General features: G+C 41.5%; 2 protein-coding genes across 6 annotated transcripts in view; one reads left to right on the top strand and one right to left on the bottom strand.

The window, feature by feature from the left end:
- CACNA2D4 (calcium voltage-gated channel auxiliary subunit alpha2delta 4) overlaps positions 1-15,151 on the bottom strand; it is a 2,573,275-nt gene that overhangs the window by 1,022,875 nt on the left and 1,535,249 nt on the right. The gene's annotated exons all lie outside the window — the stretch shown is intronic.
- The window catches only part of LRTM2 (leucine rich repeats and transmembrane domains 2), a 281,826-nt gene that overhangs the window by 67,331 nt on the left and 199,344 nt on the right, over positions 1-15,151 (top strand). The window contains exons 1-2 of one of the 2 annotated variants that reach the window (XM_044087510.1): positions 9,020-9,211; positions 9,367-9,537. In XM_044087510.1, the coding sequence (XP_043943445.1) occupies positions 9,471-9,537 (67 nt within the window). In that variant the 5' untranslated portion in view covers positions 9,020-9,211; positions 9,367-9,470. Of the gene's footprint in view, positions 1-9,019; positions 9,212-9,366; positions 9,538-15,151 lie in introns of those variants that run through there. The other variant, XM_044087509.1, reaches the window with a different exon arrangement.

Consider the following 15,151-nt stretch of genomic DNA (forward strand, 5'->3'; position numbering starts at 1 on the left):
TACGAGAAAGCATGTGTCTTGGACAAATAACATACTGTCCCAATGTCTTACCTACTGTGTGAAGAACCAGTGTACAGGGGAACCTCAAGTTATGTGGCTACCAATAAGACACCATATTTTGTCTGGCTGTATACTGATATTTTGTTGCGAAGGTTTGGAGGTGTCAAAGCAATAGAATTCCACTTTCCCACAATACTAAGGGTTTAGAAAGATTCTGAAGGAGAGAAACTGGAACCATTATGTATGTTAGTTAGGACTGAATTCCATATAACTAGTGCAAGTTTCAGGGTATAGACTTTACATATGCATGTGACAGACAGAAATATAATTTGATTAGCTGTTTCATATACACAATGGCAGTTATTGGCAAATGTGCAAGGTTTGCCAGTGGCAACACCACTGCAGTTCTTAGAATGCAGCATTAGGTTCATAGGTGTGTACTAGGCTAATGGCCCTGGAGCCTTTACAAGCCTAGCCCAAAAAAAAAATTGCTCAGGCACCATGCCACCCAATGTTAGTTCACAGTCCCCATATCCAGTAGGGCAATTGGAATGATCCCTGCAGTGAACTTTCTGTTACCCAGCCACTCATCAAGATTTCTCTTGAAGAGGACCAGTGAGGTGCTCTGCTTGACATGAATGGGAAGCTTATTTCAGAGTAAGGGCAGTCTTTGGGAGATGAACCTGTCCCTATAGCATGTTCTGTTAATTGTGGTAATGAGGTTGTGATCTCTGGAGTATGTGGCGAAAGAGGATTGGGATTTCTTTAGGTGTAGCATTTCAAGTAGGGCTGGGTCAGACATGGCTTTGTAAGTTAAGCAGAGATCACCTCTAAGTAGACGATAAGAAACTGAGAACAGCTGAAGTTTCTTGAGTCTGTCCATGTAGGACATGTGTTTAAGGCCTAAGATCCTTTTTGTGAGGTACTTCTGTGGCCTCTCCAGCTGTTGAAGGTGTCTGGTCAGGTACATGCCAAACGGGGCATTATATTCGATGATTGGCCTAATGAGGAATGAGTAGAGAAGGATGATGACCGCTTTCTTCCTGGATGCGAAACCTTTGGTTATAAGATGTGCCACGTAGAAGGGCTTTATGACCACAGTGGCAATGTGGTGGTCGAATGTGAGGTGGTTGTCAACCTGGCTGCCCAGATCTCTTATGGCTGCTTCAGTTTTCAGTGGGCTCCCATCAACATGGTAATTCATGGGAACTGAGTTTTTTCAAAGGGGATGATAAAGCAGTTGTTGACGTTAAGCTTCAGGCCATGGTTCCAATGCCACTCATTGGTCTCAGAGAGGCCCTTTTGCAGGATGTCTGCATCACTTGGGGAGTTGATAATGATTCCTAGCTTGCAGTCATCAGCGAACATGGTCAGACAGAGTCCTTATGAGTTGGCCTGGACTTCTGAGAAGTAGATGCCAAACAGGACAGGGCCCAGGACCGAGCCCTGTGGGACTCCATTCGTGACTGATCGACAGTCTGACTTGGAATCCACAACTTTCACTCTGTGGGTCCTGTTTGTGAGCCAGTTTGAAATCCACCTAGTGATGTAAGGATTGATGTTTAGTTTGGTGAGTTTATCAATTATACCTGAGTGGGGAATGGTATCAAAGGCTTTGGCCAGGTCGAGGTAGGCTGTATGCACTGCCTTACCCTCATCCACAGCCTTGGTGACTGCCTCAAAGAAGTCAACCAGGTTCAGCAGGCAGGATCTCCCCCCTGGACAAAGCCAAACTGTGTGGGGTCAAGAGTTTGGAGATTGCCTATATCTTTAAGCAGGTCCATGATGATGTGCTCCATAGCTTTGCAAACCAGACTCATCAGTCTAATGGGGCAATAGTTCCCAGGGTCTGTAGTTGCTCCCTCTTTATGGAGTGGGATGACTATAGCAGTGCACCATTCATTATGGACATAGCCTGAGGTAAGGCTGTGATTGAACAGGGCAAACAGATGTGGTGCCAGTTTGTTTTGTAGCTCATGTAGGATGTAGTCAGGGATATTATCAAATCCCATGGACACTGTATTTTTGGCTTTGGACAATGCAGCTTTTACCTGTGCCACAGAAATGGTGGGTACCAGGCTTTCTTCTGGTATTATGATAGGGCCTTTGGGGGGAGGGGGTAAAGTTGGCACTGAATCTGTCGGCCAGTATGTTGGCTATATCTGTTGGTTCAGTATAGGAGGTGCCATTGTGCAATAACTCAAAGCAAACCTAGGTATTGCCTTTGAGGTTTTTGATATAGCTATAGAAGGCTTTGTGGTAGTTTTTTGGTGTCAGCCACAATTCTGCCTTCATAGCTGGCTTTACAGGATTTGATAAGGGATCTCAGCTTTTTGTTGAGACTGATAAGGGAGGTTTTCCAGTCTTGTGACTTCATTTTTTCTGCAACAGTTTCTTCCTTCTGTTGTAGAGTTTATTGATGGCTGGGGGCCACTAAATTGGCTTCCTTTTTTTGGAGGAGAGCATCTTAGCTCTATTTGGTATGGCAAGGTCCATGCATTTGTGTACATGCTCGTACAGTGTATTGGTGTATGATTTGGCAGTCATGCAGCTATTTTCCATTGGCATGGGGTGCCGAGAAGTTAGCCACCTCTGTTTTTAGGAGCCCAAAGTTGGCTTTAGAGAAGTTTTTCAGGATGGTCACCTTAGTGTGTGTGTGTGTGTGTGTGTGTGTGTGTGTGTGTGTGTGTGGGGTAGGTGAGATGGAGATTTCCATGGTGATCAGTTTGTGGTCAGATTTAACCAGGGAAGAATTGACTATAGGTGTGGAGCAATGGTCTCCCATGTTGGTGATAACCAGATTGAAGATGTTGCTTCCTCTAGTGGGGGTCAGAATGAGCTGGTCCAGGGCATTGCAATTGATAAAATCCAGAAAGCGTTGGGCTTGTACATTGGTACTTGAATAGTTTTCCCAGTTGATGGAAGGTTAGTTGAAGTCACCCAGTCTGAGAGCATTGGGTTGAACCTTTATAGATTCCAGGGTTCTTAGGAAGTTGGAGTGAGAGTCTGGGGGCATGTTTGGGGTTCTGTAGCAGGCTATGACTTGTATCACCGTCTTAACCACTGTTAGTTGTACCTGAAGATGTTGGATGCATTACCAGTCTAGAGGTGTGCATATCCTTTAAGAATATGAAAACACCACCACCTTTGGAGCTTCCGACCATATTCTGGGCTGAAAGGTTTGGAATGAGTTGTAGCCTGGCAGTGTAGGGGTGCTTTCTGCCTCTTTAAACCAGGTCTCTATTACAGCACAGATGTCGACATTCTCCATTTTGAGGAGAGCTTCGAGCGAGTGCATCTTGAGATTTAGACTTCTAGCACCGAGGAGCGTGACCCTTAGATCGCATTTGTTTGTAGCTGTTCTGGTGGAATTTTGGTCTTTGGAACACTGCCTAAAAAAGGCACTATGGGGTGGCAAGAGCCTTAGCCAATACCCGGAATCCCAGGCGTGACAGATGCAAGCCGTCTCTAGCAAAACATCGATGACTATTGATCATGTTATCCCAGGCAGACAGATACTGGATCCCCGTAGAATGATACCAGAAACTTAGCCAGTTGTTGAAGTCAATCATTTTCTACTAGTACTGTGGTATCATTCTGGGTGATGGTAGAATACTGCTCAGGGCTAGGATCATACCTGTCTGGGCCACATAATCCGAGAGTTCCATCACATCTCTTTTCATGTAGTCCAGGTAGGTATGTTTCAGGTCATTCACACCCACATGGACAATGACTGAGTCATATTTGTACCTTTTGTGGAGTGACCTGAGTGCATGTTGCGGATCCTGGCACCTGATAGACAACTGACTGTCACTTTCTCCTTGATCAACCTAGTGAGTGGGACATCAGTGTGCCTCACAATTGAGTCTCCTATGATTACTAAATTGGGCAAAGTGTTTTGCCTTAAGGGCTTAGGTTGAGGGGCACACTTTGGTGGTGAGCTATGTGTTCTGGGGTTGTTGTTGTGTTGCGGTGTTCGAGTGCGTTTCTGTCTCAGGGTCTCTGTTGTTTGGGTAAATTTTACTTTTGTTTAAATAAATGCAGATAAATTAAAAAAAGACAAAAGACAAGAGCAGAGAGAAGTAAATTATGAAAAAATCAAAATGGAGGCACTTAAAGTATCTCTTTTCTCCTTCCTGTTGCTCTTGTAGTCTGCAGGATGCCAAAACTGGATCAGTGGAGCTTAAATAAGCGCAAATCCACGTAAACACGGGCTTTTTAAACCAGAAAGTTAAAAGAGACAGAAAAACTGCCCAAACAGCCAATAAACTGCAATTTCTGGGCCAGAAACCACTCCTCTTGTGGTTGATAGGCTATCTAGTGCTTACCACTCCCACTGATAAGCTAGAGGGCTTGCCTCCAACAAAGAAAGGTCTGTGGGGCTCAGAAACTTACAAAACAGTCCTGGATACAGCAAATCTGTGTCTGGACTAGATTAGTTACAGGGAAGGTGGGAAACAAGCTTAGAACTTTGTTTTTTTATAGGTTCATAGGTAGGTTCTAGGCTATCGGCCCTAGGGCCTGTGTACACCTAGCCAGCAAGGTTCCCTGGCTTTCGCCACCCAAACAAGTTATTTTCCTGTGTCCCTGTCGAGCAGAGTCAAAGAAGTGATCCTCAGTGTGAATTTCCTAATTCCCATCCATTCATCAAGATTTTTCTTGAAGAGTGCTAATGAGGAACTTTGCTTGACATAGATAGGTAGCTTGTTCCAGAGTATGGGAAGTCTCTGGGACAGGAATCTATCCCTCCAGCATGTTCTATTTATTGTGGTGACAAGGTTTAGGTCCCTAGAGCATGTATCTCGGAGGGATTTCTTTAGGTGTAGCATGTCCAACAGCTATGGGTTTGACATAGCTTTGTATGTTAGGCAGAGATCACCTTGGAGTACGCAATATGCTACAGAGTAAAGCTGGAGTTTTTTGAGATGGTCAGCATAGGACATCTGTTTGAGGCCCATAATCCTCTTGGTGAGGTACGTCTGTGGCCTTTCCAGCTGTTGCAGATGTCTTGTGAGGTACATTCCAAAAGCGGTGTTGTACTAAATAATGGGTCTAATGAGTGCCGAGTAGAGGGGTACAATGACCTCCTTTTTCCTGGATGAGAACCCTTTTATGATGAGGTGTGCCATGTAGAAGGATTTCCGGACTACTGTGACAATGTGATTATCAAAGGACTACTATCCACCTGAGTTCCAAGGTCTCCCATCACACCTTTGGCATTTAGAGGACTCCCGCCTATGTGGTAGTTCATGGGAACAGAGCTTTTACCAAAGGGGGATGACAGTGCACTTTTTGGCATTTAGCTTGAGGCCATGGCTCTGACACTAGGCATCTGTCTTAGTGAGGCCCTTCTGTAGGATGTCCATGTAGTTTGGGGAATGTCATCAGCCAGAGGCCCTCTGTTTTAGCCCTTACTTCAGAAAAGTAGATACCAAACAGGAGAGGACCCAGGACTGAACTCTGTGGTACTCCACTTGTCACTCATTTGAAGTCAGATTTGGGGTCTGCAACTTTTACAGTGTGGGTTCTGTCAGTGAGCCAGTTGGCAACCCATCTTGTGATATATGGATTTATACCCAGTTTAGTGAGTTTGTCTATAATTCCAGAATGGGGAATGGTGTTGAAAGCCTTGTCGAGGTCAACATAGGCTGTGTGAACTGCCTTACCCATGTCTACACCTTTGATGACTGTTTCAAATAAGTCAATCCAGTTCAGAAGGCATGCTCTGCCTTTCACAATCCCGAACTGGGTTGGGTCCAGAGTTTGGAGGTTACCTATGTCTTTGTTTGAGAGTTCCATGATGATGCATTCCATGGCCTTGCAAACTAGGCTCGTCAGGCTAATGGAGCAGTAGTTCCCATGGTCCGTGGTGGCTCCTCCTTTGTGGAGTGGTATAACTGTTGCTGTGCACCATTCAGTAGGTACAAAGCCTGACGCGAGGCTATGACTGAACATGGTGTTTAGGTGGGGGGGGGCCAGTTCATTCTGACGTTCATGTAGAAAGCAGCCTGGGATGTTGTCCGGTCCCATGGAAGTTATATTCTTGGCTTTGGAAAGTTCAGTTTTTACGTGCACAGTTGTGATTGCAGGGGGCTCTGCATTGTTCCAGTATAGATATGTGCTCTTTAGGGGGTGAGAGGGGGTTAAAGTTAGCACTGAACCTATCACCAGGATGTTGGCAAATTCAGTTGGTTTTGTAATTTTCATGCCATTGTTCTGTAACTCAGAGCAGACCTGGGTGTTGCCATTGAGATTCCTGACATAGCTATAGAATGCTTTGTGGTTTTGTAAGTTTCTGAGCCCCCAGACAGAAAAGCAGTTAGAACAGTAACAAAAACACTTTAAATGCAGTACAAGTTAGCACACTTGAGTGTGTAGCAATATTAAGGCAAATACAGTTTAAATAAAAGCAGATAAATTTAAAAAATGACAAAAAACAAGTGCAGAAAGTAGTAAATTATGAAAAAATCAAAATGGAGGCACTTAGAGTATCTCTTTTCTCCTTCTTCTTTCTCTTGTAGTCTGCAGGATGCCAAAACTGGATCCGCGGAGCGTAAACAAATGCAAACCCATGTAAACACGGGCTTTTAAACCAGAATGTTGAAAGAGATAGAAAAACTGCCCAAACAGCCAATAAACTACAATGTCTGGGCCAGAAACCACTCCTCATGTGGTAGATAGACTACCTAGTGCTTACCACTCCCACTGATAAGCTAGAAGGCTTCCTTCCAACACAGAAAGTTCTGGGGGGCTCAGAAACTTACAAAACAGTCCTAGTCTGCAGGATACCAAAACTGGATCCACGGAGCTTAAACAAACGCAAACCCATGTAAACACGGGCTTTTAAACCAGAACGTTGAAAGAGATGGAAAAACTGCCCAAACAGCCAATAAACTACAATTTCTGTACCTGAAACCACTCCTCTTTTGGTAGATAGGCTACCTAGTGCTTACCACTCCCACTGATAAGCTAAGCCTGCCTCCAACACAGAAAGGTCTGGGGGCTCAGAAACCTACAAAACAGTCCTGGATACAGCAAGTCTGTATCTGGACTAGACTAGTTACAGGAAAAGCAGCAAACAAGTTTACAACTTTTGTTTGTTTTTTTTTTTTTGTTTTTTGTTTTTTTTTTTGCAGAAAAGCAGTTAAAACAGTATCAAAAACACTTTAAATGCAGTACAAGCTAGCAAACTTGAGTGTGTAGAATATTAAGGCAAGTACAGTTTAAATAAATGCAGATAAATTAGACATACATGGTACATACATAAGAGCCATCATGATCACTGAGGCACATAAACGTTATGGTAATTTGAAAAACAATGTGTAGGGTATAGCAGGAATTAGTATTAATATGTAAAACAGGTTGCAATATCACACTGCACAGTGTATATGCACCATGCACCTGACGGAAAAAGGCACTTGAAGCACAGCAGTACTACGTATGTACAGTGGTAATTTAAGAATGCAGCAAAAATCTTGCAGAACCAGTCTACTCAATAATGAGCAATCTTCCTCATCACCAAATATGCTCATGTTGATAAGTAATAAATCTGGTACTCATGAGATAATGGTTAAGTTATAGAAACACTTTAGATCCACTATCCCATCACTAAACATACTGTAGGCTAATGATATGCACGCATGGAAAATGATGAATGGTACTGGAGGAGGCAGCTCCAATTTTTGGTTCCTTATTTTCTGTAACATAGCACTTGCATATTCCCAGATGAACTGCCTCCATGTTCTAATCTGTGCTGTAACATCTGTATCTGCTCTGCTATTCTGGCAGCGTTTTTTATGTCAAAGACAGTTTACCCCGTGGTAAACATGGCACTCAGACTACTTCTTTATGCACCACTAGGACTACTCACTGACTTACCATGGTACCCAAGAGGGGTGTTCATTACCTCACTTCTAATGGGTAGTGAATGTGTAGGTATGCTCCCCTGTGACAAGCAGCATGCCAGAAGGAAGCTGCATTTCATTTCTATTTTTCAAATTCCTCAAGGGTCACTATCACTTGAGAGTACCCCTTAGAAGGGGGAAGAAAGAAAGAAAAGCTCCAAATTATAACTTATATATAATATCATTCTGAACACTTTCTTTTTTCTACATTGCATGAGTGTAACAAATACATGTCTAGAGTAAATGTATTATAATAGTTGCATATTTACTCTGTTTGTATGACGTATAACTTAATAAGGTTTTTTATTTATTTGCATTTGTTAACCAGGGCAGAGCACTGAGCCACATGGAATTTTTTCAGACCCAGCCTAGGATTTCAATGTAACGTGGGCTGTAACTGTCCTGTATCAAAAATCTTATGAATGGTAAAACTAGAGACTTCCCTCTTAATATGAGGTACAGATGGAACATGGGCAAAACACCTTTCAGGCACAATGAAAGAATTTTGCCCCCAATTATAACAATTGATACATATTGGACTAGATATTTATATAGGAAACACCTCTCAGGAAGAAGGGAGTGACATTTATAAACGAGTGTTCTTTGAGGGTTTAATGTAGGAATTCTAAGAGGCTAAAAAGGTTCAAGATATTAGCATTAAGACTCTTTCTGAACACAGGAAGAGTAAATAGGAGTGTGTTTGGGAGTGGTTCATCTCTGGGGAGCTTTCTGATTTTGGATCTGTCCTGTATTTTAATTTGTAGTATACACTTTTGACAAACATAACCCTAAAGAAATTCACAAGAAAGAAACTAATGTTTTTGATATTGACATGGCTGAGTAATTTCATAAACCTATCATAATGTTACAATCCTCATTAGCAAACAGAGGTGACGGGAGGGTCATACTGTTTCTTGTAGTGGCTTGGCTCATGCCTTTTCATTGTGAATGTTGTTTTTGTAACCTGACACACCAGTATTGCTATCCAATGTCTGTTGCTTTTTTCTGCAGTCCTTAATTCTCCAATGAGTCAATTGTTATGTAAATTTCAGAGGCTGATCTGGTCATGTTTCAGCCTTGTCTCTTCAGATATTATTCAAAAGGCTTGAGTATCTTCTAAGTAAGGGCAGGCAAAACTACTTTCTGAAGTAGCATTCCTTCTCCATGTTGCTTGTCCTCGTCTCTTTTTAGTTTACTTTGCACCTGTATTCCAGCAGCCGCATTTCCTTTATTATTAAAAAAAAAAAGCTGTTAGATGGGGACAAGCCTGTCTCACCTTTGTCTGTGATGTATTCTGCACTATCAAGGTATAAAGAAGCAGTCAATATTCTGCTGCTTGTATCTAGTAGCCTGTCCAAGAATTAAATCATTTGCTCAGGCTGGAAATAAAAAAAAAATGTTCTTGTTAAAAATGATCCTGCTCTCCATCAGACACCCTAATCAATTTGTTGTTTCTTTGTAGAGTTTATACACAGTTGAATACAGCGCTGTTACTCAGTGCAGGGTGCTGAGAACTGGCCCACATGAGAAGTAAACAGCACGGACTGACTGTGACACTTACAAGCCATGCATCAGGGAAAAGGTGCCTGTGGGCAGCTGGCAGCACAAATTCTAGTTAGAACCGGGACCTCCGGTGAGTATCTTTTATTTGTATTTTAAACAATGAGTATCATTTATGTGCATTTCAAACAACTGGGTGCTGTAAGTGTGGTAAAAAGGCAGGTACTAGACTGACAAAGCAATATGAAGAAGTGGAGACCTCAAACATATCTCTCTTCAGACACTGTAACCACATCGTTTCAGCCTTCTTCTGCATAAGTATCCATTTTGTTTGCAGTGTGGGTAACAAGTTGTCAAGATAGCAGCATTTCACATGCATAATGAGGAGGTAGAATGTAAATATTCAGTTATGTGGTAAAATGGAAGAAGTCTTTAACACGTACTTTGTTTTTCATCTCTTAGTTTCAGGTATATCCCCTAACAGAAATTATTGTATTATATTATCACTGCTGTGAGCTTCTGTACTGTTATAGTGTCTTTCTATGTATTTTTAGACAGCTGAAAATAACAATGATAATTCTTTTAAGATTAATTACTCAGGCCATGAAGTAGTTGCTCCTTTTGATTCAAAGGTTCTTTATTTCTGGGTTGGGTCAATGTCACTCATAATTCTGCATTTCTTCTGAGCAATAATTTTGCTGCTGTGTATCTTTAATGTAAGTTAAACGGAAAAACAGTACGATCCAGTAGAAACATGCTTTGAATGTCTTTTCTTGAAAGTACAGAGATATACTTTGTGTCGGCATGGATGATTCAATATCCAATTTATAGAGAAAGGTTCCTTGCAAGTATGCAATCATACTGTATGGCAGCCCTGAACATAATAGAAGTGACTTACTAAATAAACATTACACAGATTCAAGGCATGCTTTCATGCATGGCAGAGGCTACTATCTGCAAAAACTGGAGTCACCACACACACACACACACACACACACACACACACACACACACACACACACACACACACACACACACACACACAATAGATAGATGTACATTACAGATATATGTACGAGTCTAATGCACATGTATGAGTGTATGCATGTATATACACATTATATATATCTATCTGTCAATAGATATATAATAAGAGAATGCACATGGGCTTAACTATCCATTTCTTCCGGAAGTATACATTTTTTTAGCCCCTATATCATCAAAACTTCTTTTAAATCCCTAAAATTTCAAACAATTTCTAGAACAGAAGCCTGTCTTTCAAGCATTTGTTAACTTCACTGCTATTTTACCTTAGTGTTAGGTAACTACACACACACACACACACACACACACACACACACACACACACACACACACACACGTGCGCGTGAGCAAGCACATATGTGCACAATACTTAACATGTTCTGTGATATAGGCTGGGTAGCAGAGTACATTAGAGATTAAGATATTTTCACTGGTTTGGACAGCTGCACTATCTGGGACTCAGTCCTGAGCTGGTCAATGTCTGTGTGCATCCTGGGTCTGCATGAGTTTTCTTTGGGTACTTTGTTTTTCTGCTCAAAACATGTTGATTAATTGGCTACTGCAAAATGCCTTTTCATAATGTATTTACTCTTGACCTTGTCAGACTGGCTGTCAGTGAAAAGGTTCTGAGAAGAACAAGTTCACTTATCTGATTAACAAATAAGCTAAACATACAGTATCCATGTTCTTCTTCTTCTTTCGGCTTTTCTCGGTTAGAGGTCGCCACAGCAGATCACCTGTCTGCTCATGATTGGCAGTGGAGTTTTTTTACGGTGTTGATTTTCCAGCCCAGAGCCCAACCTTCCACAGAAGGCACACACATGCACACTCACACCTAGGGCCAATTTAGAGTGTCCAATCCACCTACAGCATGTCTTTGGGATGTGGGAGGAAACCCACGCGACCACAGGGAGGACATACAGACTCTGCACAGAAGGCACCCCAGCCGAGGATCGAACCGGAGAACCTCTTGCTGTGAGGCGGTAATGCTAACCGCTGCACCACCATGACCACCCTATACAGTATCCATGTTACTGACCATATATGTGGAGAGAAACATGTAATAATTTACTAATGGTAAAATCACTGTTGATGTTCTCAAGTGTCCCATTAACATTAGCTGCTAATAAAAGTAGCACTTAGCTTGATTACCTTCACATGCATATACAGTTCTGGCCACTGGTGTACTTTGGTTATAGTATTCATACCATTGTTGCATTAACAGGTTAACACAATGCCATCTGACATCTCCACAGGATTATACATTGATTAGGTTTTATAAATTTGAGGTCCTGATGCTAAATTTCACTGGGTCACAGTGTTTATTGTTTGTTTCGGGGGTTTGAAGAGACATATACTTCTGGATAATGTATACTCATAGGAAAAAGGCACTAAACTGGGTTTTTAAGGAATGGTTTGACTGATTTAAGCTGACTCAGATCTGGGTTGTTTGCTTTGGTTCCCATTTGGGGTACCTTATGTGTAGAGGCTGCACTGATTTTCAGTAGTATTTCTAGTTTCCTTCCACACCCCAAAGACGTATACATAGGTGACTTAATTATTCCCAGTATCACCCCTAGGTGTATGAGTGGTGTGCGTGTGTGGGTGTGTGTGTGTGCATGTGTATGGATCCTATAACAGACTGGCATCTTGACCAGCTTTGTTTTCTACCTCACATCCTTTGATTGCTAAGCTAGGCTCTGGCTGTCCCACAACTGGGCACTGGATAAAGCAGGCATCAGAAAATGAATAAGTAAATGAGAAATGATCCAAGTGAGTTTGTAGCCAGTTTGATTAATTTAGAATTTCAACTGAATATGAAAAGTCTGTGGAAATCAATAATCTGGTGCATGCATCTAGTGTGTGTACACAGACGATTGCCAGAAGCCATCAAAAGTGGCCAGTATGAGAGGTACAGCATAGAACCTAAGGACAGTTTGCTGCTGCTCTAGCCAAACAATGTCTCCGTGAAAAAATGAGAAAATATAGACAGGTTCTCCAAAAAACCAGAACATGCTACGAGTGATTCTGTATATCATCACTCTTACCACACACATCTTTGTCCTAGGCTTAAGCCATGCTGCACTCCAGTTTATAGGTTCATAGTTTAGGTTCATAGGTTAGTACTAGGCTAACTGCCCTTGTGAGCCACTGTAAGCCTAGCCAATTATCCCTTGTGAGACTCGAACCCTGCACCTTGTGTTTGTAAGGCAAACACCTTAACCATTAGGCCACTGTAAATATATTGTCAGTATTTGTCTTACTTCCAACCTATGAAGTGTTCCTGGTTACCACCAGTGGAGGACAGTGTCAAAAGCCTTAACGAGGTATAGGAATAGTGCATCTCCTACTCCTCTGTCCACTTCTCCTTTATCCTACTCATAAAAGAGGATCAGATCTAACTGACAACTCCTTGTTATTGTAGAGACGGTTGTCCTCCAGGATATCAATCAGCCTTCCCCTCAGCAATTTCTGCATGATGTTTCTTGCCACTGCCATTAACTCAACAGGCCTGTAGTTCAGTCTTTTTTCCTGTTGTCCTCCCATCCCCACCCAGTAAAAGGACACCATATGTGCCATCTTCCTGTCCACAGGTACTTCTACACTAATCAGTAATCTGTTGAAGATCTTCATCAAAGGATCTAATAATATGCTACCTGAATTTCAGGACATCCTATATAGCAGCCACCTGCTTTCTAAGCATTATCCCCCATTAGATTAGAAAATTATTCACTTAACACAATGACACAGCTGCATGATCCCCAAAGTAAACTGGTTTGGACTAAAGCTAGGACTGGAAGTACCTTGGTCAGGAAAGAAATTAACACGTGATTTCTTAGTAAGGATTAAGGCACCTCTTCTAATCATTTAGATAGCCTGATTACTGTGAAGAAATGGTAACACTGAAGGAATCATGGAAAAATGAGGAGTCATGCTCAAACCGATGTCATAACTGTAAAGCGAATTTTGGGCCTGTACTGACAGCCATGTCAGCACTGGTTCTACATTACTGAGTTGACAAACTAAAATGGGAAATCTGCTCTGTCAACAAGTAGAAGAAATACTAATTAGCAGAAAGTACCTGAAGATAGAGAAATCTGAGCTGTATGAATATTTCGGGCTTAGTGAGCCATAAAAGCTAATTTAGTGAACAGAAAGAGAGAACTAGGATTAGGATAAAGAATCAGTATTCTCAGAAGAAAAGTTCAGATACATTACAAAGCTGACTAAAGAAACAAGAGGAAGAATTTACAAGCAGGCTAATAGTGGCAATGTTTAAAGTATGACAGTCTAAGAGGGAGATAACTGACTAATAGGTAGGTAATGGCAAAATGTAATGTGAAAAACGAAGAGGAGGGCATCAGAACTAAGGGCAAGATGAAGAAAGTGCAGAATAGAAACAACGGGGACTTGAAGTCAAATAGAAATACACACACACACACGCACACACACACACAAGCGCTGGCGTCTGCACACACACACACACACACACACACACACACACACACAAGTAAGAATAAAAACTACATGGGATATATATATATATATATATATATATACACACACACACACACACACACACACACACACACACACACACACACACACACACACACACACACAAGTAGGAATAAAAACTACATGGGATATATATATATATATATATATATATATATATATATATATATATATATATATATATATATACACACACACACACACACACACACGTAGACATACCCACACACACAGGAATAAAACAACTACATGGGATATAGACATATATATATATATATATATATATATATATATATATATATATATATATATACCCTTTCTGCAGATCTTCTCCCAGCCGAATATCTGCAAATAGCTGCAGATGTCATAGCATACCCCGTCTCAATCCTAATTAATCGAACCATAACAGAGTCCACAATCCCCTCAATATGGAAAATATCCAATGTTATATCACTCCATAAAGGCAGCTCATCCACAGAACTATCAAACTATAGGCCAATAGCCATATTGTCACCACTTGCCAAAATCATGGAAAAGTGTGTGCACAAACCACTTCTATACTACCTCATCCAGAACAAACTACTAACCAATTCACAACATGGATTCAGACCCACCACAGCACATCCACTGCCCTCCTCTCTTTTACCGACATAATTAACCATAACCGGAACAACAAAAAATATTCTCAGCTCTCTTTCTGGACCTGTCTAAAGCCTTCAATATGGTGAACCACCACCTACTTCTCCACACTCTGAAAACCCTGTACTTAGACAACCAAGCTCTAGACTGGTTTCATGCCTACCTCTCTGATAGGCAACAAGCAGTACTCTGGCAGAATAAGCTCTCTCGCCTGTTACCTAATACCATAGGGGTTCCTCAAGGCTCCATATTAGGACCTCTTCTCTTTTCAGTCTTTATTAATGACCTCCATACAGTCATCCCCGAGGCCACCTGTATTCAATATGCAGATGACTCTACACTAGCATGTTCTGATACATCTCCAGTTAACCTACTATCTACAACCCAGCACATTTTTACTACAGTAGAAAACTGGCTATCAGGGCGTCATTTGATCTTAAACCCAAACAAAACCAAACTATTACTCTTCCATCCAACCCATAAACCCTCTCCTATATCCTTTATCATACAATCCAACAATGGGACTATCATCTCCCCAGACTCCT

This window comes from Protopterus annectens, chromosome 11.part0, assembly GCF_019279795.1.
Source record: "Protopterus annectens isolate FY-2018-M chromosome 11.part0, PAN1.0, whole genome shotgun sequence".
Taxonomy (NCBI): Eukaryota; Metazoa; Chordata; order Ceratodontiformes; family Protopteridae; genus Protopterus; species Protopterus annectens.